The following is a 27,379-nucleotide window of genomic DNA, read 5'->3' as shown; positions in this document are numbered from 1 at the left end:
GTTTTACTTTTGCTTGTTTGTTTTAAAGGAACACATAGATTAGAAAAAATATGCCCCATGCAGAAATTTTAAAAAGAAGTTAGAACTGGTGTGTTTCTGAAGTTATTCATTAGTTTTATGAATATTCACTGAGTACTTATTTTTTGTCAGTGACACTGGTCATCCCTAGGAATAAAAAGATTAATAAATTGTAGCCTCTACCTTCAAGGAACTTAGAGTTTAGTGGTCAGAGAAAGTTATTTAAAGGCAAAAATAACACTTTGACCCAAAACTCATTATATCTGAGAATTTATGTGTGCATGGTAAATGAGAACTAGTATTAGCAACACTTGCTAAATGTCTGTAAAATGTTGATTTTTACCTCAAGTACTGAGGGAACAGAATATTTGTGAGTTTTCCTGCATATTTATGTGTGCTCAAACAGCTGTAGAGAACAGTGTTTTGCTATAAACACTGTCAAATCTCACTTCAAAAAAATTTTGTCTATAAAACAAGTATTTCCATAGATATACTGAAGTGTTTAGAATTTGCTTTTAAAGCATAAAACAGAATTAGTTGCTTGAGTCAGCAGTAAATATTTTTCCCATGCAACCCTCATTCTAATTCCTCACCTTATGGCTCAGGCTGAGTTCTGCAACAATTTGAGTGATAACACAGTCATCCCAAAGTTACAATAGCAACCCAATAGCAAGCATAACTTTAATTTTGTCTTCCTATGGGTTTTTGGGGCTGGGGGTAGGGGTGGAATAGACTGGGCTGTTGGAAAGCCAATCATCAAACACCCAATTTATCAACCAAACCAACCTAATCCCAGAGAGAATTCAAGGTGACTCATAACAAATTGCAAATAGAAAGTTTTATTAGTTTATTTTTCAAGATGGATGTTGAGAAATGACCTAGAAGGTCAGGGTTTTGGTTTAGAGAGACAGTGAACACAAAAAACTTTATGAAAATTGGCTTTAACCCTTGATAATATTACCTGGACTGCTAAGTCATTAAAGCAAAAGAAGAAATGCATCTGTGTTTTGTAGGTATGTTGTATTGTGTTTTGTTTGTTTCTTGCTTTTTTATATTTTTATTTTTCGACAACAGAAGGTTTGCCAGTTCTTCAGAACAGGAACACAATTTATGCACTAAATTCTGAGATGAATTTCTCCTTTGAGAATATTTTTAAACACCATTGTGTGCCCAGCCCTGTGTGAGGCCCTGAAAATCCAGCTGTAAACAAAAGAAACATAGAGTTTACATTTTAACAATGGACATAGACCTCGTGCAAACAATCGTAATGTAAAATTACACATTGTAATCAGGGCTACACAGGAAACGTAAAGCATCATTAGAGATTACGATGGGACCTGGTTAGAGTGGGTTAAGAAAGGCTTCATAGAGAGATAAGACTTACGGAAGAAACATTTGTGAGAGGTAAGTAGTGTAGAGAGTAGAGGAAAGATAAGGAGTGATTTCTTGGTGAAGTCCTAAGGAAGCACGTACCCTAGCCTTTCTCTAGAAACCGACTAAAGTCAGTATTCTTTAAATGTGGTGAGAGGATATTGTAAGCCAGGACAATGATTTTGAATTTTAACCTAGGCATAGTTAGAATCCATTAAAAGGTTTTAAGAGGATTGATCCAATCATAATTGCATTTTAAGAAAACCACTCTGCTTTGTTGTGAAAAAGGGAGAGAAGAAAGGCAAGGGATCATCAGAAGTCCATTTAAGAAGCTATTGCAGAAGTCCAGATGTTAGAAATATCTGTGACTTGGTCCCGAGAAATGGATGGATCTGAAATTCATTTTGGAATGAGAATAGTATTTAGTGACAGAGTGGTGTCAACAATGGCTCCCAGGTTTCTGTATGAGATACTGGGTATAAAGGTAATACATGTTGAGCTTGAGAGAACTCAAAGTAGCCCACTGGGAAGGAGGGGTCTATGTTTGGGCATGTGTGTGGTTGAAAATCAGGGGCTCTTTTCAGGATGGATTAAGTTTGAGATGCCTGTGATATATCTAAGTGGATGTGTCATTCAGGGATGTGGATAAATAGGTCTGGAGTTTCAGAAAGAGATCTGGCCTGGGGATGCCACTTGGGAGTTGGTATCTACCCAGTTGGTATGTAAATGGCATGGAAGTGGATGAGATTGCCTGGGGAGAAGAATGAAATAAGAGGAAAATTCAGGATTAAGCCCCAAGGAACTTTAATACTTACTGATAAAAAACAAATGAAAAAGAGAGAGAACTAAATGAATGTGATTTTTCTTTTTCATTTTTTCCAGGTCTTTTAAGCTAGGGGAAACATAATATGGAACAGTGTTTTATTGTGTTTTTAATCACTAGAGATAAGAAATTATCTAACCATCCTTAAATAAGAGCAGGGCCCGTAGGGGAATGATATCTCTCCTGATGCAGTTGTAGTCACTGAAGGCCCCTTAGCCCCTTCTGGTATTGTTGTTTGAAGGAGGTAAATATCAGCCCATACTCCTGGTTAGACTGATACACTACAGACATAGCAATTAGTTTAGATTTATCATCTTTTTATTTTTATCTTTGGGGGCAACACTAACAGCAGATGTAACCATTAAGTTGCTCATTTTTTTTTTTTTATATTACAAAAAAGTTTGTGGTTGGTGTAATTTCCAGTTCGAGGCTCTAAATTTCATTTTCATAAAAGCGTTCGGCATTTCCTCTCCTCCTTTTTTTGCTTCTCATTTTGAGTTTGCACACAGACCTTTCAAAGAGACATCTAGTTTACAGTCTCGGTTTTGGAAGCCAGGCGGAAGAGAGCAGATACCGAACATATGTTCTGCTGATATTGATGAAGTGAGTTTGGAAGAGGGTTGGAAGCAGTCTATTTCTCCCCAACCACCACCTCCTCTATGAATATTTTGGGTACCCTTATGCTAGAACATTCTAAATAAGTATCCCAGCTATGGTGATTATTTTTTATCATGATTCTGAAAAACTTTAGGTTTATTCTGGATTGCTCTACAAGTGGAATCAGTTATGGTTTCTAATTTTAATAGTGGTGGTTGGTAAAATAACTACACAAATTCCAAGACTGGAAATTCTGTGACCAAACAATGCCTACCAGATAACAGGAACTCAATAAATGAGAGAAACAGGGAGGAGTGGAGATTGCATCTTGGCAAGGGAGATTTGAAGTTAGACAAACATCTATTCTGTCCAGGCCTGGGGACAATATTTTGCTAAATTTGATTTTCTTTTTCTTTTTAATTATTATCATTTGCATTTTAAGAAAACTTTGTTGATCAGAGGTAGTGGTCAACTCGCATTTATCAAGCTCAGAATGGTCAGAATAGGCTTCAAAGAGTATCTGGAAGAATTAGGGGAAGTTGAGGAACTTTGAAGTACAAGTGCCTTACTTGAAATCACTGGTATACAAATGAAGTTGCAAGTCTTCCCTGTTGAATCCTTTAATGTTCTCATCAGAATCTGGATTATGACAGCATTTGTTTTCTTAGGTATGTCTAAATTTTAAGTCACTGCCAAAATGGCATTTATTTTCTTTTGCATATCTAAGTTTTAGGTTGCTGTAAATTTATGATGTAGTCCTGTTTTAAAAAGACAAATGAAGCGCTTGGTCAGGAATTTAATACAATCGTATAGTACTTAGCTAGGCCAAGTGGCTCAAGTGATATTTGAATTTGTAATGGCCCTCACAGTCCTTGTTGCGTTTGGATACCTGCCACATAGAGGTGGTGCTGATATTCTATAAGCAATTCCTGATTGAGGGCCATCAGAGTATGGTTACATATGGTTTATTTTGTTTTTGACTAAAATAAAAATCCTAAATTTTTACCTCAATCTGTTTGGAATGGAGATAGTAAGTACTTTTTTAAGTAACTCCAGAGAGGAGCCTGAACTACTTTTTCGGATTAAAAAAATGAAAGGAGACCAAATCAAACCAGAAGTTTCCAAAAATATCCTTTTTTTCTTGGGAGCAGGAAAGGGCAAAACTAAGTAATAACACATGATAAATCTGAAAGGCCTGTAAACACGGGCTAGGACTAGATACGTGCTCTCTTTGGTTTTGTTTGTTTCTGAGCAACTGGATTCAACAGTACATTTTTCCCAGCCTACAAGCATTGTTGTGTCTGGACAGCTATTAGTTCAAATTAGACTGATTTTCCAGTTCTATGAAACTCTTCATCTGCATCACGGATCAAGTGCATTAAGTTACTTCCTGCAGTGCACAGCTGGAAATCATACTCTTCAGCAACATTTGGTTTAGTCCCATTTTTATTTTATACCCAATGTGTTCCTACAGGCCCACATAGCTCAGGATTGCAACAGGCAAATGTCTCTTTTCTTTCTTGATATTTCTTAGAACATTTTAAATTGGCATGTATTCTTTTGTCTTTTAAATACCAAATTACTTGCAAATAGCTCTGTTTGGTTGCATGAAATTTTTTTTTTTTTTTTTTTTTTGAAATATTCCCTGGACCTAGAAGACTGAAATGAAAAGCTAGAAACGTTCAAACAGAAATTTTCCTCTTATTCCATTGAGAGGTGAATGAGAAGTGCTTGTTATGAACTAGCAGGAGAAATATTGTGTACCAAGACTATGGTGGCAGAAAGAAAGAGAGAAAAAGAGAGAGGAAGAGAGTGGAAATATATTGCTGTAAATGATAGGAAATGTTTTTTTTTTGAAACTTATTTAAACACTGAATATATTGAAGATAATTGTTTCATCGACTGATGACTTTTCCATTGCACATTTTCATGAACCATCTGTTATCAATTATATTAGTGGTGCCCTTTACAAGCTGGACTATAAATGTCAACAAGAAAGATTATTTGAGAAATTAATTGAAAGAGAAAAATAAATGTATGCATATATGTTTATGTTGCTATATAGAGATATATTAGTATCTTTGAGTGTTAATAAGAAAAATAAATATAAGTGCTTAAAACAGGCAATGAAGACAGCTATACCACATTTGTTTAGTCTAATATTTAAGCTGATGAAAACATGATGCAAATCATTCTTTAGAATTTAGAAATTCTTTATGCTAGATTACATTAGATTTTCTTCACAGATGAGCTAGATAGTGGTCAATTTTAAACGATGGCTTACCGCATTTCCCACAGTTAATCAAAATAAAAAATTCAAAGAAAAAAAATAGAAGGAAACTTTCAGCATTAAACAGATTTTTTGGAAACATGATGGCCACTTCTGATCATGGTTTTTGCATAAAATTGTGTAAACAGTCATTGTTTATTTGTGATTAGTGTCACTTCTATTTTTTGATGTGCTATTGACCTTCACATTTATCCTATAGATATTGAAACGATGTCAACATATTTGTCTATTTTTTAGTCATAATAAAGTTGCTTTCTTTCTCAATCTTTCTATCTTTGCTCTGTATATGTGTGTGTGTGTGTGTGTGTGTGTGTGTGTGTGTGTGTGTGAGTGTAGGAGTATAAATAAATAAATGATCTTCACATTCATTTGGCTTCTTGGTCACAAGCAACAGAGACCTCTGCTACTGCTTAATTTAAGCAGAAATGTATTTGGAATATACCACATAACTTGCAGAATTGTTGGAAAAGTTTGAGAACTGGTCTCAGGAGATGAAAGCTACAGAAATGGCCATTGCTGTCACCACTCTCCCTCGAGCACCCACTGGCACTTCGCTCCTGCCTCTGTCATGATCTGACCTTCCTTATCTCCCTTGTCCTTGCTTCATATGCTCAAAATTCAGAGCCCTATGCCAAATTCACGTGCACATACCCTAACTGCTAGAGGGCAGAGAGAAAGAATTTTGGCATGGACGCTTCATTGATAGGAGGACGGGCTCTGCTTAGCATCAATACTAAACACTGTGCCAATTAGCCAAGAATGGAAATGGAGGCAAGGGTGTTGGACAGCCAAGAGATGACAAAAGTCTACTGCATTTCTCAAATATGTTGGGGTTTTCTTTGAATTATTTTACTGATAAAATAATTTGGTATTATTTTAACAAAATTAAGTTCTATACTTTCACTATATCAGGGGTTTGATTAGTTTATTGGTCTTTCTTTTTTTTTTTTTTTTTTCCAGATTTCTCTCCAGAAAGATTATACTGGTATATGTATTTATTCTCACTCAAATTTAAATTTGAATGCTATTATATGCCAGTTAGTGTTAGTTACTAAGGAAACAAGAATGAGAATGATGCTGTCTCTGTACTCAATAATTTTATAGACTGGAGATCCACTGGAAAAGATATTAAAGTTTCAGTATGATGACGGTTATAATAAAATATTAATTAAGTTCTATGTGGACACCAACAAGGAAACAACTATTTCTGTCTGGTACAGTCAGAAAATACTTTTACAGAGCAGGGGATATTTGAGCTGGATTATGAAAGATGAGTAGATGGCCATGTGGCAAAAAAGCATTCAGTATAGAAAAGACAGGATAATGCCATGATACAGAATTTCCATGCAGCTGGTATATTTGTAAATAGTAAGATTATCAGTGTACTGTATATGCAGGAATGCACAGAGGAGGATAGCAACAAATGAGTTTCCAGAGGTTGGTAGGGGCCTGATTACAAATTTTCAGATTACCAAGGAGTTTGGTGTCTATGTGGTAGGCAACAGGCAATTTACAGAGGTCTTTAAGCAAAAAAGTGACATGATCAGATTTAATTTTTAGGAAGATAACTTCAATAGCAGTGTGGAAGAAGTGAAGTCATGGCAGGATGTATTGTTAGGGTGCCTTTGCAATAGGTGTAAGATAGAATCAGTATATATATAGGGATATATGTATGTAGGCAGAGTTATGCTAGAGACAGGAAAGTAAATTGAAAGCAGAAACCTTAGAATGGAAAGAAGCAAGGCATTATGTTCATAAAATATCTTTTAACATATTCTGGTTTCTGTGGGATAAAATTTTACTAATGCTGGTTTATGCTTACCTATTTAGTAAGAATTGATTAGACAGAGACTGGGGGATAAAGAAGCCTATGAATCAGATACTAATATTTTTGTGGATAGTCTTCAGGAGGTTGGCCAGTAATGGAGATGAGTACATATAAAGGGTGGATTATGTGGACTTTTAGAAAAGAAATTGTTAAGTGACAATGAAAGGAACTGATTTATGGGTAGCATTGAAGAGCAAGAAGATGCTGGCTTTTCATCTTCCAGTGATTCTAGGGCTCCACTGGGGGGGGGATCTGAGAAGTGGGTCATTGCTAGAGGAAATCAAGGCTTTAATTACAATAAAGAGGTTGAAAGAGCACTCAATATGGAGAAATTAGGAAATGAGTTGTAGGCATTGTAAAGCTATGATGGAAGTTGGCCTGTGAGTGTGCATATAAGGGTAAAAAGAGAACTAGATTGCATAACACTCAGGAATGATATAGGAGATGATAAAGGATTTTTCACTTACTGTAGAGAGGGGAGAGAGGAGTAGGTTTTTAATAATAAAATTAATTTTCATTGATTTAGGGTTACTACAACAGTGTCTGAGAACTAGCTGTGCCATTTAAGTTCTGAGCATTATTTTTTACATTTGTGAAATTCAAGTTTGAACTTGGCTTCTTTGAACCTAAATCTTTTTGCTACAAGATAACAACCGTCTGTTTTGCTACCAGAACTCACTGGCTAAAGCCCAAGGAACCAGTCAGTCTTCATTATGTCACACAGAAGATCACTTACTAATTTGTTAAATGTGTTTCTCTATGAATGCACTTAACACTTGTGCATTAAATATAAATCTGAGGCAAAGTTCTTCATTTTTATGAAATAAAAGCTGGGAAAGCTAGAAAGAGAAAGAGAGTCATCTACTGATTGCAGGCCCAGGGTTCTTGGAGAGACTTTCAGCTGTTTTACTAACCCAGTATTTCCTTCCCTTCCTGTGGTTCAGAAGGGGATTGAAAATACCGTTTCCCATTGAGGTACTAATATCCAGCAACTTATTCCAGATTTGATTTAGGAGACGTCAATTTAAATTTTTATTGTTACTCTTATTGACTCTTTATAAAAGCCAAGGAATGAGATAAATCTTACAAATTTATTTGTGTAGATGATTTGCCAACATTTTATTATTAAAAATTTCCTGCACATGGAAAAGTTGAATCATACAGTGAATACTCATCTACTCATCTAGATTCTACAATAAATATTTTTCTGTGTTTACCTTATCCATATATTCATCTGAACATATCTATCCATGAATCCATCTTTTTTTTGATGCATTGCAAATTTCACCCCTAAACACTTCACCATTAATATCATGAATAGACTTCAGTATCGATTTACTTTCTTTTTGAGGTAAAATTTACCAACAGTAAAATGCACAAATCCTCATTGAGTGTAATGTTCAATGAGTTTTAATGAATGCATATATCTGTGTAACACAAACACCTATCAAGTAGAATATTACCATTACCCCAGAAATTTCCTTTGTGCCTCTTTCCAGTCAGCCCCTATCCAAAACCCCTAAAGGAAACCATTTTGTTTTGTTTTGTTTTCCCTAATGGTTATATTCACCTGTTCTAAAATTTCATATAGTTAAAATTATAGAATGTGCACTCTTTTGTATGAGGCTTCTTTCATTTGGCTTAATGATTTTTAGAGTCATCTAAGTTGTTGCATGAATCAGTGGTTTGTTCTGTTTTAACGCGGAGTGGTAGGTTTTTGGTAATAGGAATACACCACAGTTTCTGTATCAATTCTCCCATCGACGGAAACTTGGGCTGTGTCCAATTTTTCCTATTAGGAGAAAAACTATTGTAAGCATTCATATATAAGATTTTTTTTAGACCTATGCTTTCTTTTCTTTTGGGTATTTACTTAGGAGTGGAATTGTGAGGGTCAGTGCATAGGTTTAGGGTTAAATTTATTAGAAACTGCCAAACAGTTTTCTAAAGTAGCTGTACTTATTTCTCCCATCAACAATGTATTAGAGTTCTAGCTGCTCCACAAACTTGTAAACATTTGTTGTTTGCCTTTTTGATATTGTACCATACACTTAATGTAAAACATAAGAACCTTGCAAATATATAGTTCTGTTATCACTACCTTCCCACCCCACCATTCCTTTATGTTATAATTGTCATATGTATTACATATACATATACTGTAAACCCCACAAAACCATCTTATATATTTAGCTTTAAACATCATATGTATTGTATAGAACATATACAATAATAAGACTATTAGGAAAAAATAGTCTATTGATTTATCTTCATACTTACTTACACTTTCTTCTGTCATCACCAATTTTCTATTAATTCCATATAATGACTTTTTATTTCATATAGTGTATTTTTCAGTTCTAGAATGTACATTTGGTATTTTTTATTGTTTTTGTCTCTCTGCTGAGATAGCATGTTTTTTTACTAAATGCATACTTTTTTGTGTTCTTGAGTATAGTTATAAAAAAATGCCTTAAAATATTTATGTGTTAATTCCCACTCTGGGTCATCTCAGTGTTAGTCTCCATTGATTGCTTTCTTTCTTATTTATGGGTCACATTTTATTGTTTTTCCATAGGTCAACTTTTTTTTAAATTATACTGGATGTTGTGAATGATGTGTTGTTATTTGCAGGAAGGTTCATCCAATAGCAACTCCTCCACAATTACTAAAAGCAGAAACTTTACATGTAGCTTCTTAAAAATGCTTCTGTTGTTTGAAACCAGAATGTGGGATTTTTCAGAATAAAGATAATAAAAATCAAGCAAACATATATGAACATGCCACATTATTTGAGCAAGCAAATATAGTATAAAAATATCTAAATAAAAACTGAAAAATTTGGCAAATTTTCTAAATATTTACCTATGATGGCAGAATTTCTTTTTTTACATTAGATATACCCAGCATTTTCTTGATTGTCTTTTTACAAAATATAAATAGTACAGAAAAATATATTATATTATTTTTATAAAGTACATATTCTGATCTTTAAAATATATATATGATATATGTATATATACAATATTTATTTTGTTCAGCCTTTGTTGCTTTTAACCATAAGTCAACTAAATTTATTTAGTCTACATACTATTCAGAAAAAAATGTCAGTCCTAACTGTGTGCATCACTGGCTTTTATGTCATTAACATTAGGTGACATCAGATTAAATTAAGAAGCTGTAAGTCAATACTATATAATATTGGCTATTTGCAGTTCATTTACACTTGCAATGTTCACATAATCTTAACCAAGTAACCTGTACTTAATATGGCAGTAAATATTGCTCTGCTGTTTTTGTATAAGAATAAATAGATTCAGCCAAATAGATTTAACATATAATGAAAAATGGGCTGCAATCTATAATATGACATGCTGAAGATTCAAGAAAAGCTCAGATATAGAGTGATTCTTCAAACTGGTCATTAGCAACTAATTGAGGAACTTCCCAGACCAATATACTTTGCTGATTTAAAAACAAAAACAAAAACAAAAACAAAAAAAACCCAGCAAAATAACTGATGAAATTTCAAAAAGGTACTGTTCCTTGACCACAGAGCAAAGCAATTAAATTATGAAAAGGTTAATTTTGAGGATATGGTCTATAAGCATAACAGAAATCAATGGGAAGAACTGAAAGATAATAAATGTATGTTTTATTAATAATTTTAATTTATGGGCAGAAAACTATGAAACAATAATGGGGTGATGCTTGAGTAAGTTAGTTCCTTTATTAAATATGCAAATTGATAAGTTTTCCTGAGACCAGGTTTTGGCTCTTCTTTATACCCTGACAAGGATAAGGCTCTGAATTAAAGAGCTTAATAAAATCTTAGTTATCAATTGTACAAATTCACAGCTTTGTGCAAGTTGTATATGCTCAGTGAGCTACAGTTTCTAGTCTCTTCATCTGTAAAATGGGACTGTTAGAACTTGCCCAATGGAACTGATGGAGGATTAAATAATATGAAGACTATGAAATAGCTTCTGAATAAATATGACTTCCATACCAGTAACCCTTTTATTTCTATGCAATTTTGCTCATGTTTTATTCATTTTATTCTGTGAAGAAACAGGGATGTAATTCAATTACATATTTTATGAACATACAATAAACAGCAAAATAATTTTTGCCAGCTATCTTCACTTTTTGGCTCCCTTCCATAATATTCAGGCCTGGGAAAGTGTAGGCCTGGTCAGCTCATATCTGGTCCCAAGGGACTGAACCAAAGCAGGGCGTGGAGCTTCTTAGCCATACCTACAAAATACAACCCAATATCAGGGCCATGAGTAGGAGGTGAGGGAGGATGCAAAGATCACTAAGCAAAACTAAGAATGTCCTGGGGCCTTGTTAGAGATGTTGGCCACTGCCTGAGATGGCTTTTGAGTGAGCAACCTGGCTTATTTGAAGGGCCCAGAAGTAGCTGGACTACCAAAACTCAGAAGGATGAGAGGTAGTTTTGTCCTCCTAAAAACAGGATGCCCAGCATATCTTTCTTCTTACTACCCATTTTTTTTTCCCTGCACAGTAAGTTAAACTGGAGGAAAGTCTCCACTGAAACTTACTACTAATAGTAACAAATATGTAATGTTTGTTTTGATATATATATATATATATATATATATATATATATATATATAATAACCATGTATAATTTACATAAATAACTATATCAATGTCTATGTTATCTGTGTCTATACCTATGGCAATAGCTGTATAGTCATATAACTTTGCAGGTTAGAACCATTACAAATTCATGTCCTCTGTCAGACACTCCACTTGAAATAAGTTTTCAGGTTAAAGTTCATAAATACATGCTGCTTCCTCTGCCTAGTATGTTTGCCTTTTCCTTTTTCTCCTTTTCTCTACCCAATAAACTTCCATTTATCCTTTAAGATTCAGCTTGAGATCACTTCCCACAATAAACCCATCTTTCATGCCCACTCTTTTAACTGTATTTGGCACATTGAATGTACTCAAAGTATATTTGATGAAAGGATAATTGTATAGTTAAATACACAATGGTGATCAATGGCAGAAGAGAAAGTTATACAGACTGTTTATTTAACCGTGTATTATGTGCAAATTTAGAGGATAAAATAATTATCACTAATTATTTCATTTTTGGATTGATTTAAAGTTCTGAAAAATATCATACCATAATTGCCATTTAAAATCCACCCAAACCATGCCACTCTGCTTCTCGGCCACACATCTTCATTTGTCCATCTTTTTTTTCAGGTTTATTCCCTGCTGTGCTGAATCTTGCTTCCAATGCTCTCATCACCACCAATGCAACATGTGGAGAAAGAGGACCAGAAATGTACTGCAAATTGGTAGAGCATGTCCCTGGGCAGCCGGTGAGGAATCCCCAATGTCGAATCTGCAATCAAAATAGCAGCCATCCATACCGTATGTATCTTAGCATGTCTTTGTATTTCACTGGGTGGGACAAATAATTGAGTGACTTTGAGGCCAAGTTGCATTAACACCAAAGGACTTACATAGCACAAAGGGTCCAAAAGAGTAGGGACAAAGAACCCTTTGGAGGCCAACTGCTTCATTTGGGTCCATGGATGGGTGTTCCACATGCTCCATTTAGCACTGTAGAGGAGAGACAAATCTGTGCTGCCCCAGGGCAGGGTATTTATACAACCCAGGGGGAAGGGGCCCTGCTACTAAACAGCTGGAGGTGCTTGTTCCTGGTTTCCCAGTTTAATATGGTCAAGCCTCCCCATTAGACCTCACATCTCCCCCAGGCTGCAGAGTGGAAACACATCAAAGTATCTGCACATAACGGTAAAGGAGGGGGTGCAGTAAGTGGGGGCTGGGAGGTGGCTATTAGTTATGCTCCAACTTCCACAGCAGATGTAGTTATTCATTCAAGCTTTCAACAAATATTTATTGAGCACCTGTTATTTCATTAATGATTCATTGGTCACTTATGTATCAAATACTGTTCTGGGGATCCAACAGGAATAAGGCATGTTCTTTGCCTCAACTTTGGTCCCTGGGCTCGACTAGCAAAAAAGGAGCAAGAAACAGGTAATAGCTATATAATGTTGTAAGTACACAGGGTGAGCTCAGATGCCTAAGGGGGAGAGACAGGAGAGCCACAAATTCAGTCCTGGGGTATGTGAAAGTTTCCAAGAAGTGATATCTAAGCTGAGAACCAGAGGGGAAGCTTGAGTTGATCATGTAAAGAGGTGAGGAGGGGGAAATGGGGGAGAAGACAGAATGCCAGGAAGAAGGATCAGAATAAGACAGAAACTCTTACTTGTTCAGGGAACTACATCCCTTAGGAATGGCTGGAGCTGACAGTGTCAGAGGGCAGAGGGTAGAGATGCATCTGGTGCAGAAAGCTGGAACCAGGCTACTAAGGTTCTTAAATACTGTAGGAGGAATGATTTAAGTAGAGGCGCTATCTAAAGCCCCCTTACTGGTCTCCATGAGTCATGCTGATCCCTCAGAACACTTCCATGTATTTATTTAGTTAGTATTTGAACACCTACTACTAGCAGTGCATTGTACTGGAGTATAATGTTAAATCACATCTAATCCATGGCTTAAGGAGCTTAGAGGGAAGTGGAGGAAACAGAGAAGTAAATTGGGTGCTAAGGGAACATGTGGAGAGATCATCCAAAGATTCCTAGGAGAAAGTGACCCCTGTTCTGAATCTAGCCTGGAAAGTAGGAGTTAGTAAGATGAGGAGGAAAAGTATTATAAAAGGAAAAGCATATGAATCTTGATGGTATGAAACAGAGAACTAGAAGTTACTAATGTATAAATAATTTGTGTGGAATAGGGGAGAATGGTATGACAAACTTATAGATATGGAGGCTGATATAGATAAAAGTGTTGGCAAATCATCAAATATACATATGTATAGGCAAGGTTAATAAAGTGAATATTTAATTCCAATTGGGTGTTATGGTGGGAATAAATATTCACAATAAATGATTTCAGTTTTCCTACTCTTTTAAAAAAGTTGTTACACTTAAAAAATGGAAAAAAGCTTTCTTCCCAATTGGCTTTTTTTTGTAATCTCAGAAAGAAAGCCAGGAGGTATTTTGTGTTCTTCCTTGGAGCCAGTTATAGGCATGTTGCCTTCTTTATTCTATAATTTAGGGATGCTGAAAGTATTAATATGTTTGGAGACTTGGGATGTTTGTTATTAAAATTAGTGATCTTGTATATCATGGAATGTTTAAAAAAAAACTGAAAAGCAACAACAGTGAAAACACCAAAGAAGATAACCATGGGAAACCTTTCTAGCCTATTTTGTTAATGACTTGGGTTATTTTCTAGGGTATAAGTTGTTATGGTAAAGGCTTGGGAGTGAGTGATGGTTTGCATCCCATGTGTGTGCTATTTCTTATATAGAATGATAGGAGCAAAGGACCTAGGTCAGAGCCCCATGGAAACATCAAAAGCTAAGGGAGGTAGCATAAGCAGAATCCAGGAAGGCAATGGAGGGAAACAGTGCGTGAGGAAATCAGGAGAATGAAGCCCCATGTACCTGAAGAAGAAAAGCATTTTCAGGAAGAGGGAGCAATCAACAATGTTAAATGCTTTCAAGATATGAAGTAATCAAAACTTAAAAAAGGTGTCCCTTGATTATGACAATATGGGCATCCATTGCTGACCTTGTTAGTGCAATCAGTGGGTTGAGGCTGGTGAAAGCCATGTTGCAGTGAGTTGATGAGCAGTGTAGAAAGAGAAAAAGGGAATGTAGGTCTATCCTCTTGAGTGTTCTTAATGTGAAAAAAAGGACTTGGGCAAAAGAGGATGTGGTATTGAGAACATTTTCAAGGACAGAGGACATTTGTGTCAGTTTTAATGCTGAGAGGAGAGGTCAGGAGACAAATTGAAGACAAAGGGATGGTTGTGGTGATATTTCTCTGGAGGTAAAAACAGGACATTAAGAACAGGTGAAAACCTAAAATTAGGGAATATGTACCTCTTACCTGACTGAATCAGCAAAAGAGGAGAATGATTAGGGGAAGATAGAAGAAAGCATTAGGGAAGAAATTCTTAGTTGGTGGTCCTAATTTCCTCATCAAGCTGTGAGTCTAGGTCATCTGCTGAGGCAAAGAAGTAAAAAATTTAGACTAGGCTCTTAGGTAATAAAAAGAAGATTGCTGGGCCATAGTGAGAACAAGGTGAGAAGTCCATATGGGGTGAAATTAAGGAATCAAATGTTTGGACTCATGGAGTTTTACAGAGAGAGGGAAATGGAAGTCAAGGCCAAAGAATAAATGAGTACATGAGTTTTTGGTTCATTAGGAATGAAGAGGAAGCCTGATGGGGAGAAACTCCCAATAATTCAGGGACTCAGAGCTTTGATGATTTCATAGAGAATGTGAGAAAGCCTGAAGGCATGGAACATGGTGGCTGGGAGTGTGGAGATCCATGTTTAGAATGGACTGGACAGAGAGGGAGAGTTGGAGAGGGAAAGAATGTAAAAACATAGATGATAGGTTAGACAGACAATACATTAGATAGATAGATGGTAGGTAGGTAGGGAGGGAGAGAGAAAGAGAGATCTAGCCTACATAGAGCAAAACAAGACTTGGGCACAGAATGAAATTTAACCAGTATTGAAAACAGTAATTTCAATGGCTAAACCTTATGGTACATATTATAAATTACGTAGAATTTCTGAGAAGGAAAACATCAGTGGGAGCCCAAGTTGCAAAGGAAAACTCAAAGAAGGTGGTCAGACTTCACTAGTCATTAACAAAGAGAGTTGATTGAGGTAAGAGGATAAGGCATTCCTTGAAAGTAGAGGAGAAAGGGGAATGTATACAAAGGCACAGAGACCAGATGGAAGAAAGAGCAAAGACTGGAGTTGAATAAAATTGAAGGGAGATTCCTGGTTGGAAAAATGGATGAGATACATTTGCCAAATTGAATACAAGAGCTACACTGTCGCTTCTCTTCTAAGAGCTCCATATTCAGGATCTCTTGTGACTCAGAGAAAGAGACTCATGCTTAGACGATTTTACTCCCTGTTTTCACTTTGAGATAAAAAGTGAACAAAATGTTTTAGTATAGCAAGATGCATATGAAGTATACTTTGTAGTTCCCCATTTTTCTTTACTTGCCTTGTTTTAAATTTATCACAGCCTGGATTGATTTTGTGCAATTATTATTATTTTTAAAAAATTACCAGCTCCATTACATTTCAAAATTCTGTTTTGGCATTAGAAATTTAGAAAGACACCACATGAAATAATAAATAAATCTGGAAGGTCTGCACTTAATTACCATACAACGAAAATTAAACTTGACTTCCTGACTGTTAAAAGATCGTGCATCTCAATTAAAATCTAGCAGATTGGAAGGTTTACTTCAGTAATCCCCTGTCAATCTTCAGATGCAGTTACCCTTGGGTTGACTTGCACAGCTATCCCTGCTGAGGATGTTATAAGCTTCTGTCTCCTTTTAAATACGGGAACTATGCCAACAATTAATCAGTATTTACTAATTAATTATGATTAAACTTTCATAATGGGGATTATGGTTAATTGTTGATTCATCTCCCAATCCTCCTTTTCGTGACTAATTCTCATATCAATCTGACCTGAAGGGGCAGATAGCAAAACTCCCAATTAGACAACTTCTCTCATAGTTTCCTAAGAACCACAGATTGGATTTTGAAGTATGGCTGATTTTGTGTTTTTCTAGCACATGTTAAACCCATGGTCTGTAAAGAAGATTTAGGAGGATGTTTGAGGAGGGCTTGCTGTGATATTTATTTTTTTCCAAACCAATGCCAGTGATATTTCATTTATAGAGCTGATTCTTAATGCACCAATTTAAGCAGCAACCACCCACACCACCAGGGGCATTTATTTGATATTTAGTTATGCTTCTGGTATTTGCTGCATTATTATTATTTTTATTATTTTATAAAATAATGGTGATGTTATATTAAATGGCAGTAAAATACATGAGAGATTGCTATTTGTAATTTGGATGTTTTCACTTGGAAAAATAAAAAGCTAGAATGCCTTTGTCAATTCCTGGAATCTCTCTATTGTTTTTTTGTTTGTTTGTTTGTTTGTTTTTTAAGTTTACTTTTTTCTGAAATCCAAGAATCAGGAAACCTCTTCCCTGAGTGGAGTTTTATTATCCCTATTTCAAAAATGACACAGAGAGTTTAAGTAGTTGCCCAGTAAGTGAGGACTAAATGGTGGAACACGTATCTAGCTCTTCACATTCCAGCTCTTCATTTTCCAATATTATGCTGCCTCATCACCATTTTTATTAGAATAAATGTTTAGATTACTACATCATGTAGGCAATGGAGTGTCAACTGTGGCTCCTTGTACTGATGTGATTTGTTCACTATTTGAGGTATTCCTGCAATATACAAAAAGATGTGCTCTAATCTGAAAGTTATTTATAACCCATTTATTTGAAATATCTTCCCAGAGAATTAGTGTTATAAATGATCCCAAGACTGACATCCCAAAACATATTTAATCCCTAAAGAACAGAAGAATACCAGGAAAGCTAACTTCCACCTTGTCTGCGTGGCTGCTGGCAAATGCACCAACTTCTATGTGGGATATTAGGGACTTTTCTCTAACTGCAGCTCTGGGAATAGAAATAGGGTCATGTTCAACAACCTCCCTGCCCCGGCCAACCTTAGGTGTGGCTGAGCTGGGCCTGTGTAGTGGAGAAGGAAAGGAAAAGAACTTGTGTTTCTTAGAAAATGAGAAGCAAGGATTTCAGGCAAGGACCAATAACTGGGAACCAGAATGGAATGAGAATTTTGGCAGCACAGGGGTAACAGCTACCATCTGAGACACATGGCACTCAGCTGGAGAAGATGAGGAACCTGTGAGGTTGGAGGATTGCACAAAGAAGGAAGGGAGCCAGAGGAAAGGAGTGTGAGATGGCCAGGATTGTCCACATCTCCACGTCCTAGCTCCAGTCTCCCTTTTAATTCTCACAGTAGATCCTCTTCTCATCCATCTGGAGTAAAGGTGAGGGGAGATCTGCATTTGGTTGACAGGGTGGTGGAGTTTTGTGGGCCATGTGCTCCTGGCTTGTCATTATTGATTACTGATTATGGGGACAGGCAAATGCTGGATGGGAAGTTTAAGGTATCGTTCATTTTATTTTTAAATAGTGGTAGAAAGTTGGAAAGTTTAAGGCTTACTGCAAGAAGCCTCGTAGGATGGATTTGACAGCATTTTATATTAAAACCAGATACGTATTGGATTGCCCAAGCCTTGGTAATAATGAATGTGTCAGAAGGGTAAATGTTCAAGTATCTTTCAACCACAATTCAGGATTTTATGTTTCCGTTCACAAAGTTGATGGCACACTAAACTGCCTCAAACAGTAGACGCTTTGCTTCTTTGAATGATTGACACATCAGTTAGATTCCAATATTATTTTTTCACACTTAATTTTTGTAGTTATCTTTAAAGTTGCCCATTTTAGTTGATGGCCAGAGTACTAAGCAGCCTTAGCATTAACCATTTCCCACTACCTTGCACAGTGCAATGAAAAATTGGCATCCGATAAAGTCTGTTGACGATGTGAATTGCTTTCTTTTTATATTATTTTATTATTTTAATGTTGTGTATCCAGATGATGACTGTCTTAACCTTCTTTGACTTTGTTTTGTTAAGCAATAGCTGTATATTTTAGTTTTATGATCTTTTCTGTTTCTTTCACATGCTGCTGTTGATTCAACAGAGAGACACCCGATTACAAGTGCTATTGATGGGAAGAACACGTGGTGGCAGAGTCCCAGTATTAAGAACGGAATCGAATACCATTATGTGACAATCACACTAGATTTACAGCAGGTACAGTGCCTCTTTCTTACCATCTTCTACTCTCGAAATTGTATCTTGGATTTGCTACTTGTTTGTTAATAGTCCTTGGATAACTCTTTAGTTAGTAGAAAGGATATCCTATCTCATCAACCTGTTATTTGTTGTTGATCCAATGAACAAAGGGCTATTTATCTGGCATATTGTCATTTAAAAATATTTGGCATTTATTTCTAACACATAACTAAAATCCACATGAAGGGCTTGGTACTGAATTAGGAATTGACTCGGTCTGGACTCATTAGAGTTAATGATGGAAATATGGATCAACAAAATTTCACATAAAAAGTGTAATAGTGCCATAAAAAAACAAACCTTTTAAAAGAATACAGCGCTCCCAATCTGCTGATGGTGTGAGTACTTAAAGGTTTTTGGATAACAAGGCTCTTGAGTAAATTGCCTCAATTACTGAGAGTTGAGCAAGCTGTGACAGTTGATTCTTAAATTAAACTTGGCCACTAAATGAGGTAACAAGCCTTGTAGTTGTATAAAATTGATGCTGGAAGTTAGAATGTAGGTTGCATAGGCTTGGATGCCTTCTGCTCACAGAATTAAGGTCAGGCTGAAGTTATTAATCAAGAATCACCCCCCCCACCACCAATTATTTCAGCTTGCAAATAGGGAATTTGGAGAAAGTGTTCCCCTATTTTGCTGTTATTCCAGATACAAAGGCTTATTTCATTGATTGAAGGCTGAATCTCCAGCCTGGAGGTATTAGACTTAGATGTCCACCTTTGCTAGGACTGTTTCTCCTTCTCTCTCTGGAATCAGCATAGAAAAGACCCTCAGCCCTTCCTCCCTGGCCCATGTGGACACAGAGCAAGGGAGTTTGAGTTAGTGTGGGGGGATGGTAAAGATAGTTGACACAGACTGTAGCTATTGAGGTCGCGGTTTTCACAGGCGACCATTGCGTGGGGAAGCACCACTAGTGGGGTCGTCACATTCCAAAGGGGGCAGGTAGGCACCGGGCATTTCCTTAGAGGATACCATTCCCACCTCCTTCCTAGGAGTTCCACCTCCTTCCTCCAGGATCTGGGCAAACACTCAGGACCTGCAAAGGGCTAGAAGACCCTCTTTGCACCCATATGGGACACTTCAGGGCCTAAGCAACTGGTGATAGCAGGGGCTCCATGCTGTAGCTAAACTGCCAACTGGCATGGACCCATTTCTGCCAATTCTGGTCATAGCAGTTTAATGTCAGCCATGAGTTAGTGAAACTTCCCCGGAAGTCTCAGAGCACTATCTAGGGATGGCAGGGCATGGCACCTCAGTGATAAATCATGCCTTCGGGCAAGTACATCCTGTGCATGAGTTCCATGGGGATACTAGCCTCAAAGGGGGCTTCTGCCCCCTCCTAATGAAGACAGCATTGTTCTTTATCTCTCGCAGCTGCTTTCTCCTTTCCAGGTAGTCACTGAAAGTCTGCCTTCCCTATCAGGAATGAATCTGCTGTCAACAAGTAGGGAGTCAGTAAACAGGGGTGCTTGATTGCTCTGGATTACTCTCCACTTCTTTCAAATCACACACGGATGATCAGTTACTACTATGATTTGCACACATCACTAATACTACTCTTTGAGCCTAACTACAATATTATCTTACTTGCTATTAAACATAGCAGCATTTTTTTCCTTCTAATATGCAACAGGAGGGTGCAATCACAAGTTTTTATTCAGTCATCCCTAAGCAACCTCCCTATCATCATTAATTCAGCAGGTCAAAGAGTTCTCTCGAAAGCCCGTATATAAATGAAGCCATTTATATTCTCCTGTTTACTTTGCATCTCTACTCATCCACTTTCACACAGTCTCTTAAAGGTCATGTGAATTTGTTTCTCCTGTTTTCTCAGCCCCCCATTTGGTTTAATAGCCTTAAGATAAGAATACTTCTAAGGCAGCTTATACAGATTTTTCTTTATTACAAGTGGTAGAACTGTGTTTATAATCCAGGTTTACCTGACTCCAAAATCTGGAATACACAGTGTGAACATGGTACAATAGAGACCTCCGAAAATTGCCCCCACATCCCAGGATGGCTCCCAGCCACACCCTTATCTACCCTCAGCCCTCCCCGACTCCCTGCAAATCAACGTACTGTGTGTTGGAGGGAAGGAGGCAAAGGTAACCTATAAAATGGAAGAAATCCTTATCTCTACTTAAAATTTTAATTTAGCCAGTGACTTTAATGATGTAAAAAGTGAGGAAGGTTTTATAATCAGGTTTTATGATGGAATTCTTCAGTCCTCTCAGTCTTTGGAGTAACAAACTATGGAACTTATTCATAGCACATACACTCAGCTAAGGAGCAAAGCTGCAAGGTGGCATATTTCAAAGCATTGTCAACAGAGAAGGAGGACATCCTTATCATTTCATTTACTTCTTATCATAATCCTATGGGGCAGCAAGTATTATTATCCCTAATTAACAGTTGAAGAACACTGAGACTTAGAAAAGTTAAGTGCCTGGGCCCTGTCTATACAGCTTATTAAGAGCAGAGCTGGGATTTCAACTGGAATAGTCTGAATCCAGACTCCAAACTCTTAACTACTAACACCAGTATTTCCTAAACTGGAATCTGAAGATTTAGCCTAGGGAGCTCATGAGAATATTTTGTATATATTTTCAAGGCCCATACATTGTTCAGGTTCAAGAAACATCACACTGTGTTCTACTGCTTTCTGTGGGAGAATATAGCCAACATCGGCTCTGTCATAAAATAGGGAACTAGCTCTCTATTTCTAGTATACTCTAGTATGCCTCTCAAATGGCATAACTTCTGTCTTTTCCACCTATTTCATAAAGGATTATTAGTTTATTATTCAACACAATTTGAACTATTATCAAAGGGGAAGGCAAAGGCAGTGTTAAAATGGATAGGTGAATACCCCTAACTGTTTGCCCTTGATTCAGCAAGAGTTTTGAACATTTATTATTTCTCCTTTTTTATTTTGAGATGTATGAATTTCAGTAAATACTGGTATTTGTGTTGATGTGTACTTGGCTCCTCTGTGAAACATTTTTAATAAATTATAATTTTCTGTATAAGTAGCAACCATTGGATTTTCCTTATTAAATCATTAGAGATTGCACTGGGAAATTTCTTCTATATTTTAACATTCAAGATAAGTACTAGAAAAATGTAACAATTTATTTAGAAGAAAGTAGCTACTTATCTTACAAGTATATTGTTTTTAGAGTTGTATTACTAAGGGATTATTAACTTTTCCCAATTCTGCTATTTACTCACAGCATATTTTGAGCAAATGACTTAATCGTGCTGTGCCCCAGCTTCCAGATTAGCAAAATAAATATTATAATATCATGGCAAGAAATTTGAAATAATGATAATAGCACTATAACAACTAAACTCCATCTGGCAATTATGGTTATTATAAGGACCTAGTATTAGAATAGACTTGGAAAGAAGCTTAACTGTTTCCTGTAATAAGTATGTAAAAAACCCAGTATGACAGCAAATAAAAATATACAGTAATTTAAAAAACAATAATAGGGACTTGAAGGTTAATGGGATGTCTAAAACCACTCCATCTTAGACCTCTTCCAGCCAGATTTTTACCACAGCATGATGCCTGACTTCATTTTTATGATTTTAAAAATCTGGCCACTTGCTCAGGCCTGCCTTTCAATTTGTTTAGGGAGAAAGTTGATTGGCAGAGGGACAGCTTTTTTGTTTTGTTTTGTTTTTTTCATTAGAGAATTTGCAGGCTTACAGAAAAATCATGCAGAAAATAGAGTTCCCAAATACCTCCTGCCCCCACAGTTTTGCCTATTATCAGCACTTTGCATTAATGTGGTATTTATGTCACAATTGATGAAAGAATATTATTATGATTGAATTATTAACCATAGTCCATAGTTTACATTAGAGTTCAGTCCTATATTCGTTTGTTTTTAATTTTTATTCTAGTAACATATATTTAACTTAAGATTGAGAGGGGCAGCTTTTAAATAGACTTTGTAAATATAGATTGCCGTCATAGTCATTCCTGGATAAACTTGGTAGGACATTATCTTAGTTTGCCCGAGTAACAATCACAAATACCTTACACTGGTTTTGGAGTAAACAGAAATGTATTGTCTCACTATTCTGGACTTGAGGAAGCTTGCTTCTTCCCAGCCTCTGTTGCGTTTTGGCTGGCTGGCAATCCTTGGGTTCCTTGGCTTACTCAACTCGAGAGGTGTCTTCCCTTTCTCTTCTGGGTTCCCACTTTTCTCCTGCTTTCTGGCTCCCTTTTGTAGCTTTCTCTTTATAAGACCTCCAATAATAGGATTAAGACCTACTCTCATGTATTTGGTCACACCTTAAATGAAAATATCTTCAAAAGGTCCTATTAACAATGGATTCACGCCCACAGGGATGTGGATTAAGATTAAGAACATGTCTAAATCCGGGAACGTAATTCAATCTACTACAGCCATGGAATTAGTTATGAACATGCGTCTCCTTCACTTTGATAAACAGTTCATTTTTTCTCTTCCTGGTCTAGCCTCCAAAACCAAAAATGCATGTATCAGGAAAGATTGTTCACAGCTACAGAGATCTCATGCCATGCGTACTTGACCTAAATATTTTATTCATTGGCCTTATAGGGTCATTTTTAGTCAGAAAGTTTAACAGTTTTAAACATGAGTTATGTTTTGGAAGGAGAGAGAGTTAGCATTTCTATGTAAATGTTACTATACTTTTAAAACCTATGTGAATAGCATAGAAGAAATGTTTCCTAAAGCTTTGAGCCATGAATGTAATGATTGAACTCTTCTGTAATTTTAAAGCATGAAATAGATTGAAGTACATCATATATTCAAGTTGTTTTTTTTTAATTTAAATATAAAAAGGGTAATCAAGTTTCAGTCTTGAAATAAGATCTTTATTCTTTCATAACAACTCTTTCCTTACACTCTCTTCTTACTATTTCTTATTAAAAGGACCTTAGAGAACATTATTGGCTCCACCTGTTAAAGAACGGAATACACAAGATAGGTGTAATTCATAAAGGATATAAACAATATCCTGACTTTCATATTAAACCAGAAAAGAAGACATATACAGGCAAAGTATTAAAAAGCCATATAAGACTGAAACAGCTTCTGTTGAATATGCTTCGATTCAACACAGTCTGAACTTCCTGGACAGACCTCTGTAAAGGCATTAGCCCGTGGCATGGTGATTAGATGTTTATTTCCTTGTATCCCCATAAGATTGTGAGTTCCTGAAGGCAGTGATCTCTGACGGTTTCTATCATGATGCTCAGCATTTAGCAGGAACTCAGCAGGTGAAGGGAAACAATGCTCCGTGGCTGCTCTTCAAAATACAGGGTCCACGATGATCTCATGACATTTTTTTTGGGGGGTCACTGCTAAATGGATGAATACAAAACTAACCACAGAGATTATAATCAACACTTTCAAAATGGCCTACACTGTTACACCTTGTCTATTATAGCATAACATAGATAATCATAATTTTTTACCAGCTTTAGCTCAGTTTTTTTTTTTTTTTTAAGACCACTGCTTCAAGTAGGATCAGTGGTTAATTAGTAATTAGTAAATGTGTTCCCCTTCTAAAGAAGTTTGTGCTGACCTTTTAATCATTAATAAAGGTGACAATTAGTTTCAGTGTCTATACTTAGCAGAGCATTAGCTATACTTCCGCTCATCTTGTTAGAACATATATCTGATCGTGTGACTCCCCCACTAAAACTCGCTAATGGCTGTCTACTGCACTCAGCGGGAAAAGCACAGCCCACTGACGCACAGGCTTTACAGGACCTTCTCTTCTTACCTCCTTGGGGTTTTTATTTTATTTACCATCACCATATTTGAAATTGCAACTACCTCCCCACTCCCTAACCTATTTCCCTGTTATATTTTCCTCCAAAGATCACCATCTAACTTAATGTATTTTACCTATCTATGCTATATATTGTTTATCTTTCCTTACTAAATGCAAATCTTACGAAAGTGGAACTATTGTCTGCTTTTTTGTTAATTGCCACATTCTAAGCACCTAGAACAGTGTTCACCATATAGAACAGTGTTCACCAAATAGTCAATAAATATTTATTGCATGATTGAATGAATAAACAATGCAAAACATCAATTCATAATTTAAGATTCTCATTCAAGCTGATAATTTAACAAAAGCTTAACTTTTGTATTTCTTATGATAAAATAAAATACACTGTGTTTTTTTTTTTAATTTATGGAATTTCCTGTAAGTCTCTGGTTGAATAGCATTAAGTAAATATCCTTCCTAATCTTCTTTCTAAACATGTTCTAAACTTCAGTCATATTTGTCACTCTGTGTGACTACCACATATACAGCTTTATTTGGGAAAAAAAGAATTTGATTATTTCACTCTTCTTTTGTATGAGAGAAGTCCGGGGCCATATATATATATATATATATATATATATATATATATATATATATGTATATATATATATATTTTTTTTTTTTTAACTTGATGTTATATATAGTTTCCTGGGGTGGGTGGGGGTGGGGTGAAATGTAGGATATGTGTAGATATAGAATATTATGTATTTGACTATACAATGCTGGTAAGCTAAATTCTAGCAATATCATGAAAATATAAACATTGTGGACATACAAATCCTGCTTCAAATAGAATCAAGAAGACTGTCCTGGAAAATGCTTATTCAAACCAGGCAATAAATTAAAGAAGTGTTTCTTTAAAAACAGAAACAATAAAACATAAGGAAGAGATCTGGGAAAGGTCGTGGGAAAAGATCTGTTAAAATTTTAACTATGGAAATTCTGAACAGAACTGTCTAACATTGAATGTGGACAATTTTACAACTCTCTGATGCTTTCTACACAAAACGCAACTGCATTTCATCATTTTGGTGAAATAATGTGTTTTCTTCCATTTCTAAGTTTTTACTTTACGTGTGTGTTTGTATACACATATTTTTTTTCTAGGAAATTAAAAACAAAATCAAGGTATGAGATAGTGTGTATGTTCTAATTCATAAGAGGCATTTTCAATATTACTCTGAGTCTGTAACATACAAATAAGGCGAGGAAAATGAGAATAAGGATAAGGAGAAAGGAGGAGATATGAGTGTGTCTTCTTTATCTGTCACTGATAGTTCATTAACCTTAGGTAAGTTGTCTCACATTATGCTCCTTAATTTTTTCATTTGTAAAATGGAGGTCATATTATATCAGTTCTTATTAAGAGCATTATTATAAGACTAAAGTGATGCAATTAGTTAATGCTGAAAATGATGCTGAAGACAGAAGAAATGGGCTAGCGTTGGACTGGGATGTTAGTTTAGTTAAATTGGTTTTTTAAAAAAATTTATCTATTTCCGCTACATTCTAAAATATATTGGCATAAAGTTAATGATCCATAATTATGTCCTCATTTTTATTCTAGATATTAATTTTTTGCATGTAAACTTTTTTTTTTTCTTAACATTAATAGGTTTTTATCATTTTATTGGTCTTTTCAAATTGTCAGCTTTTGGCTTGGTTGATTTTCTCTGTTGTGAGATTGTTGTATTACATTGAATTCTGCTTTTATGTGTTTTCTTTTTTACTTGTAATCCTGGGATTTCTATTACCATTTTTTTTCCTTGTTCTTGAAATGGATACTAAGGCAATTGATCTTTCAGCCTTTCTCCTTTCCTGAAGTACTTATTTAAAGCTATATTTTTCCTCTACATATGGCTTTTGTTGTATCTTACAAGTTTCGTGTGCTGCATTTTTCATTATCATTTACTTAAAATATTAAAAAATTTCCATTGTAACTCCTTCTTTGACCTATGGATTATTTAGAAATGAAATGCTTAATTTTCATAATATTGAGTATTTTTCTCAATATCACTTTTTTTTTGTTATTTTCTCTCACTTAATTCAAAAGTTTCTGAACTTTGTGAATTAATATATTTTATCAGTTTTGGGAAACTGCCAGACAATATTTTCTCAAATATTGTTGCTGTCCCTTCTTTCTCTCCACTATTTCTGGGGCACTTGGCAAATTCTTAATTTCAGTTATTTTATATTTTAGTTCTAGAATTTCTAGTTGGAATACTTTTTTTAAAGATTCCAGGCAAAATTCTCCATTTTGTCATCTAGAGCATATTAATCACAGTCAATTTAAATTTTATGTCTGTTAACTGTAACTTTTGAAACACCTGTGAGTCTGTTCTATTGTCGTTCTCCACCCCCACACTTGGTTACTGATTCATGGCAAGTCTGGTAATTTTTGATTAAATATTGTACATTGTGTCTGAGTAATTACAGAAATTCTGGATTATGTTATCATTCTCTTTAAGGAATTTATTATTATTTTGGCAAGAGTTAGAACAGGGCCAGTTTGCCTTGTTTCAAGCAGGAATTTAGATATTTTTGTGGTGTGGTTATGGGTTTTTGAGGGCTAATTTTGGTTTGGCCTTATTTCTAAGGGTAGTACCTTGGGTGTCCCAGCTGAAACCCTGGGTTCAGGGTTGCCTGACCCTGAACTTCAAATTTTGTCTTCCAAGCTCTGTGAGACTTTCCAAAGCTCTACTTAGCTTTTTATCCCTTATCACCTACTCTTTCCATGG

General features: G+C 35.8%; 1 protein-coding gene across 2 annotated transcripts in view; it reads left to right on the top strand.

Annotated features, from left to right (window-relative positions):
• LAMA2 (laminin subunit alpha 2) overlaps positions 1-27,379 on the top strand; it is a 535,576-nt gene that overhangs the window by 119,217 nt on the left and 388,980 nt on the right. For both annotated transcript variants that reach the window (XM_037842983.1, XM_037842982.1), the window contains exons 2-3: positions 12,169-12,339; positions 18,646-18,758. In XM_037842983.1, the coding sequence (XP_037698911.1) occupies positions 12,169-12,339; positions 18,646-18,758 (284 nt within the window). The remainder of the gene's footprint in view (positions 1-12,168; positions 12,340-18,645; positions 18,759-27,379) is intronic.

This window comes from Choloepus didactylus, chromosome 7 (genome assembly GCF_015220235.1).
Source record: "Choloepus didactylus isolate mChoDid1 chromosome 7, mChoDid1.pri, whole genome shotgun sequence".
In the NCBI taxonomy this organism is placed as follows: domain Eukaryota; kingdom Metazoa; phylum Chordata; class Mammalia; order Pilosa; family Megalonychidae; genus Choloepus; species Choloepus didactylus.
The sequence above is the reverse complement of the archived record's forward strand: the minus strand, read 5'-3'. Positions and strand labels throughout refer to the sequence as shown.